General features: G+C 41.2%; 1 protein-coding gene across 2 annotated transcripts in view; it reads right to left on the minus strand.

The window, feature by feature from the left end:
- cacnb3a (calcium channel, voltage-dependent, beta 3a) overlaps positions 1 to 6,638 on the minus strand; it is an 18,806-nt gene that overhangs the window by 3,714 nt on the left and 8,454 nt on the right. For both annotated transcript variants that reach the window (XM_010779638.1, XM_010779637.1), the window contains exons 3-12: positions 4,900 to 5,019; positions 3,817 to 3,939; positions 3,604 to 3,719; positions 3,456 to 3,526; positions 3,322 to 3,341; positions 2,857 to 2,934; positions 1,583 to 1,641; positions 1,367 to 1,467; positions 1,138 to 1,289; positions 952 to 1,047 (exon numbers count right to left, since the gene is read on the minus strand). In XM_010779638.1, coding sequence (XP_010777940.1) covers positions 952 to 1,047; positions 1,138 to 1,289; positions 1,367 to 1,467; positions 1,583 to 1,641; positions 2,857 to 2,934; positions 3,322 to 3,341; positions 3,456 to 3,526; positions 3,604 to 3,719; positions 3,817 to 3,939; positions 4,900 to 5,019 — 936 coding nt within the window. The remainder of the gene's footprint in view (positions 1 to 951; positions 1,048 to 1,137; positions 1,290 to 1,366; positions 1,468 to 1,582; positions 1,642 to 2,856; positions 2,935 to 3,321; positions 3,342 to 3,455; positions 3,527 to 3,603; positions 3,720 to 3,816; positions 3,940 to 4,899; positions 5,020 to 6,638) is intronic.

Raw genomic sequence — 6,638 nt, forward strand, 5'->3', positions numbered from 1 at the left:
AGAGGGATTTGTATTCCTTACTAATATTCATAAACGTAACCATGTTGTAGCCTGAGAAAGGCTAAACTATATCAAAGAATACATTTATTAACTGCATTATCTAATTTAGCTATAGCTTTTATAAAATAAAAAAAAGACACATTGACGAGTCGTTGAACCAGGGACCCTGTGAGTCAACTGCTTTCCAGCTGAGCCACAGCGCACACACGGAATCTACCTGAAAACACTGTACGCTATTTATTCCTGTATTTATTCATGTTTTTATTCCTACATTTATTTATGCTTTTATTTATTTATACTTATGACATGTTCCGACCTCTATATAAATGAGGGTCTGAGCTCTCTTAATTCCATCGTGTCACCGGGCCCGGGTACAGGAGGGGTAGTATGGTTCATTATAAATCCATGGGTAATATGAGCGTTGTGGTTCAACCCATCTGAATCGCTTCCTGAAGCAGTCACGTGGTATTGACAGGCAGCGAGGCTTCGTTTGTCATCGATGACATCACTGGCCCAAAACGATACAAGCCTCGATACAAGCTTCACAAAAAGCTTTGGGGATTACTCGACACACGCTCCGAAGCCTCGGCGTAACACGTAACATCACTACCAGCCTGCACTTTTCCATGGACTCAATACTGCTTCTATTTGGATTTGTCTACACATACCAGTAAGCGCATATACTTTCATGTTTGCAATACAACCTAAATGTGGGCACTTCCCTTGCTGCTTCACTTAACCCCCATGCCAATATGTGAACCAAATGTCCATCCAGTAGTTGTTGATATATTTCGAAAAAGACGAAAAATGTGAACCGGTTAAAGACAAAGTCAGGGGAACACCAAAGACGTCAACAGGTTTTATCCTCTGGGCACCAGTAATGTCTTTTGTTTGCATCGAACAGTTAATGAGATATCAGATAAAGAACTAGAAAAGGAAGCCTCCACTCACAGGGGGGCACTGAGAGAGTTTGTCGGCAGCCATCATCTGCACATTCAGGTGTTTGCTCTGAGACTTCCCTCTGGATTTGACTAGCCTCTGGAGCACCTGAGAGACAAAACAGGAACAAAAAAGAAAAATGTCAAAAATGGGAAAGTTGAGGCAGTCTGAGTTCATGAGTGAAGTAACTTACTGTACCTTTGGTGAGGAAACTTTGACGTAGACGATGATGGGAGCGAGGGAGGTTTTGGCGAGCTGTGCGGGATGGTTGATGGTGTCAGCGTCCAGAATCACCAGCTGCAGGGTTTTGGCGAGTTCAAATATCCTCTCGATCTCACTCTGAACCTCGGCTGCACGGATACAAAAGATTTTAGTTACAACTGCTTCTAAATACTAAAATATTTCATAATGACAATGTTACGCTCACCTAGGCTGGAGCGAGTGTTGGATCTCTCCATGATGGGTCTTTTGTTGAGGACAGATCTCTTGGCTAAAGACAGGTCGGCAGTTACACGTGTGATTGAGATTCTGCCGCAAATATGAAGAGGAAAAATATGCTATGAGACTTTCACATTTGATTTGCTTTAACTACTGAGCCAACATATCTACAGTGACTATTCTGTTATGTCTTCATAATACTGACCTTCCATCAAATCTGTGTTTCAGGAAGTCAAAGAGAGCTTTCTGCATCATATCTGTTACCTAGGTGGGAAGATAAAAGGTAAGAAACATATGTTTTCTAAAGACAAATCTCCACAAGAAATAATGTGTTGCTGTTGTTAAAAGGGCCCATGTCCTGCTTTTCTGTTTATTACCTTATTATTTTTCTGCATGTAAACGGTCTGCAGGGTCACAAACCCTCAAAGTACACCCTGTAGCGAGTAAAACTCTAACACAGAAAAGACCTGTCTATGCTGCCCTAGATCGTCGGGATTTCTCTTTTTACATTGTTTACTTCTTGGGTATAGTGACGTAACGTTACGTCCGCGGAGCCGTTACGTTTGGACCAATCCGCGGACTTCCTCACACACACACACGGCGGGACGTTGCGAGGCTCACTGCTGCGAGGAGCGGGACAATGTGAGCTGGCTCACTGGTGTGGGGTGGGCGAGACAGCGAGGAACTCAGCCTGAGCACACAAACTCCCAGCCAGGCTGCGGGTGTGTGTGTGTGTTTTGTGCTGGGTTTCGCTGTGTCTCGCTGTCTCGCAGACAGCCACTAGGTTCACAGGGAGGGGGGAGGGGCAGGAGCTCCAACAAGCCGTTTAGGACAGAGAGTGAATGCACATACAGAGATGCTGTATGAGAAACCAATGCGATTTTGGAAAATTGCACAATATACATTTATTTTAGTATACCTCAACAATGGAATTATGATCAGTAGAAGTGGCCATGACATGGGACCTTTAAAGTCTAGAGAAGCCAAAACGAGGCCTCAAGTAAAAGTATTTTTAATTTATATGAAAACATTCATCCTTTTCTAACTAGTTGCATATTTTACAAGACATAATATCTCGTTTTAATCTCTTGAGGGTGCCTGTAGATTTGAGGCTACATCACTTTGTAAAAAAAGTTTTGGTACCTGCCAGCACTACCCCAAAAACAAGAGGAATCAGCTTTCTTGATCAATACAGAACGCACTGAGGAACATATTGCTTCTTTGGACTACATTTGCTGTCAACACATATTTGACCTCCACAAAAACAAATGACTACATCTAAAATAAAACATCAAGCAAAATGTCCGTTGGCTTCTTAAAGATTATTGGACAATATATTAAACAGATTTCAGAAATGAAAATCCCAGCTTCCTAAATAGATTCCTTAATTCTCATTTGAACAAAAAGCAGCAGTGCAGGAACATTTGAACAGAGGACAGAGTGAAGCAGCTGCTGGAGGTGAAACATAGAGAGACTCACCTCATAGCCCTTCAGCGAGGGTCCCACGAGGACCACCGGCCTCATAGAGGGCACCACATCGTAGGGAGGGACGTGTTCCTGCCAGAAATAGGGGATGACGAGGGAAGGGGGATGAAGAACAGAGACAGCAGGGGTAAGATAAAGGGGGGATGAGTTTGTGTTTTCTGCAGAGTTGAGGAAAACTAATCGAGGACTTTTTGTTCCACTGAAAAAAATAACTGACTACACATAATGTCAAAAAATAGTAATCCTCTGTAGCACTTTCAGTTTAAAAAGGTATGTAGTTTGTTAAAGTAATCGTAAGGTATAACTTTTCCTGCTAGCTGGTTCATAAAATATATAATTTATGACTATTTTTAGACTCCCAAAGACCTGCAGATAACCTAGTAAAGTCCTTTTAGATAAATGACAAAAAACATGTATTCTCCACAAATGCTGTTTCATCATAGAAAGAACAAAACCTACCTGTTTTTGCTTCTGTTTAGCTTGTGAAAACAAGAAAATAGCAATCAATGAAAGTAAAATGAAGGAAGAAGAAGACAGCAAAGGGGAAACGTTTTTTTTGTTCTAGCATAAATAAGAAGACCTGTGGTACTTACATTCACCTGCAGATGGCGGTGTTGTCCTCCAGTTCCCTGCCACCAAGCTAGAGGAGTTACCCCCTGTTTTCCTGCAACAGCAACACTCAAAATGATTAAACTAATATTGAGGAAATGGCACATGAGATGTTTGATAGTGTTAACTTACCTTTGTTTCTGCTCCTGCTTAAGTCTCATGGCCTCCAGTCGTAGAGGGCTGGGGATGAAGGTGATGTCTGCTCCCTCCTTCACCAGCCGGCCGATCCACCAGTCATTGTTATACTTCTGTAAAGTTCAGAAGAACAACAGCACCGCGTCACATATCATCTTTTAGTGTAGTAGAGGAGCTCATCATCACTAGCCACAGATATTATTTACTCACTTCTTTGATGTGCAGGAAGTCTTTGGCATCGAAGTTGACTGCAGCTCCTTGGACAGGACAGTCCTCGTCCAGAGCCCCGCAGTAACTCACATTCGTCTTTACTGCAAACGCTACAGGTTTGGACTGTACAAACAATAAGATTATCACTTGTTAGCGGTGTAGACACAAACATTTGTCACTGTTTGGACTCCAGTCATGAATCTTGTGACATTACATTTGACTCTGACAGCAGCCAATGACCACACATAAGACAATTAACAAAGAATGTACTATTTTATAGTACTCAATAAAATGTGTTTATGTGAACGAAATACGGTTTTGTTCAGGTAAGCCTAAGTATTTTTTGGGCTAAGCTACACAACTAGTTTACATAACATAACACATGTAGCGACTTTTTTGCAGTGTTGTCTTTTACAATCAATAAGTAAACTGCAGAGTTTGTCTTTTGTCGATGTCCTGATTTCCTGAGGACTTTTTCAGGACTAATGAACGTTTAGGACCTGGACTTGACTTCGGACCTGTTGATCTAGACTTGAGGTTTGCCTCAAGAATAGAATGACTTGCAGAACAATTTGTTTCCCACCTCTGGTTAGCACTGAAGAGATGAGCTGTGTATTTAAAAGCATATGAATGCTAAAGTATATCTTATGGATATCATTATTTACACAAAGTAAGGTTATAGTAGTGGTCAGTTCACAGCAACAGTTTTGTGGCCAATAAAGTACACAGCCTGTCATAAAAGGCAGCCTTGAGTGCGTTACAGTTACAAACACCCGACCAGATGTAAACATTAAGAGCAGCAACAGGTTGATACATAACATGATTCAGAGACGCCGTGCTTCGTCTTGAATAGACTTTATTCTACTTCTGTGAACATGCAAGTGTCTAGTTGAACATAAACAGTAAGAAGGATTTGACTGTACGTCCAGATCCTTCACATTTTATATCAATTTGTTTTCTTTGTGTTTTTGGATGATATTATGTTCATCAGGGTATGAATTAAAGTTATTCTGCATCCCCCCCGCTTATAAAACAGTCGAAACACTGAAGTTGGTATCAGTGTATATGGGTGTATAAAGGTACCTTGGCTCTGTCGAGCTGCAGCTGTGCCTGGCGCTCGGCTTCACGCCGATACGCCTCGCGGTCCTCCTCTGCTGACAGGTCTGAATCCGACGGTCTACTGTTGTACGAATCAGCCGACCCCTGTCAGGAGAGAGACATCTGTAATTCATTTTTAATTTTTAATTTAGACCATCTAGTAATGCGAAGATTACAGAGGGATATTACTATGAGTTTGCACAGATCTACTGCTTCTCTTCATGCTTTCATCTGTCTTTCTGTTCTGCAGTCTGTGTGCAGGTGTGCATGCAAATATGTGTCTGCATTCATGAACACATTCATGTATCTACAACACAATGCGTTGCTCTCCCACACCAGCCATCCTCTGGTAGACCAAATATAGCACAAAGGAGGCAACTGCTTCCTCTTCTCTCCTGCTTGGCCCCAATCCACTCCATCATCCCCCACAATGCAGCACATATATACATCCTCTGTTCCCCATGTTTATTCTCCAAGGACATCTCCTCATTAGCTAAATATATGCTGGTTATCATTTTTATTGTAAGAGGTTTAAGGACAAATCCCAGTGATGGCTCGCACACTAAGCTGAAAGCGACAGATGAAGCCCACAAAGAGACATTTTACACAAAGTAAAAATGGCTTGAAAAGTGCTGTTGGCTTTTATTCAAAACCTGTAAAGCGGTTTCCTGTTCATATTTTCTTGAATGTCTGTGTCATAACCTGTAGAGCTACATTTCTTCCGCTAATCATTTAAATAGACAAAAAAACAACAACAATGCAATTATTCCTTAAAATGTAACGTTTATATGAAAGTAACTTCAATATGTTTGGGTTTTTGACTGAAAAAAGACATTTGAAAACAACTCCATGGAGTCTTACAACAAATGATAATGGGCAGTTTTCTTCCATGTTACAGATATGTTTTAGACAAAACAAATAATGGTTAATGTAGAAAATAGATGGTCCTAAGATTAAAACATAAAAAGGAGAAGAATATGAAGAGGTGATGCAGTTTGTGTGTTTGTGCTCTCCTATATTTGGCATCTATTTAGATTCTCTGAAGGAACTCAGTCCTGAATCTGTCGGTAAAGAGAACCGCTGCAGCAAAAACAAATCCAAGTCGGGCAACAGAGAGAAAAAGGGAGAGAGAGGAAGAGTGGGGGGGAGAGAAAGAAAAACACAAAAAGAATAAAAGAAGTGATGAATGAGGCAGACAAAGTTAAACCTCTCACAGGTTACTCCATTATGCATACTAACATTCACATATGTAGAGACTATCTAAGAATAATCCTGCAAAGATTTAAATAAACTAGAAAAAGCACAAATCACAGTTTCCTCTCTGGGTTTCTTCTGCTCCTGAGTGCAGGGACTTAGTCCTGGTCATCCATCTTGCCCAACATATACAAACGAATCCTCTGGAGGACCAATTAGCAGCAGCACAACAAAAGCTAAATCAGGCATAAAATACAAAAAAAAAAAGTGCCAAGACATGAAGAACAACCACCACCTTTCAGCACTTCAGAATGCATATATATATATAATCCAAAATAATGTTTTACCACCTCAAGCCCCAGAGAAACGGCGAGCGGACACCTCTCCTCGTTTATTTTTTAGGTTGTGTGTCTGTGTTAGATAACTAGATCTGATTTCTAGCACTCACAAGCTCTGCAAGGCAACACTGCACCAGTGCCAGAGCAGCACCGAGAGAGAGAAGAGAGATGGGGAGGAGGAGGAGGGGGGGG

The sequence above is a fragment of the Notothenia coriiceps genome, unplaced genomic scaffold (assembly GCF_000735185.1).
Source record: "Notothenia coriiceps isolate Sejong01 unplaced genomic scaffold, NC01 NC01_scaffold00020478, whole genome shotgun sequence".
In the NCBI taxonomy this organism is placed as follows: Eukaryota; Metazoa; Chordata; class Actinopteri; order Perciformes; family Nototheniidae; genus Notothenia; species Notothenia coriiceps.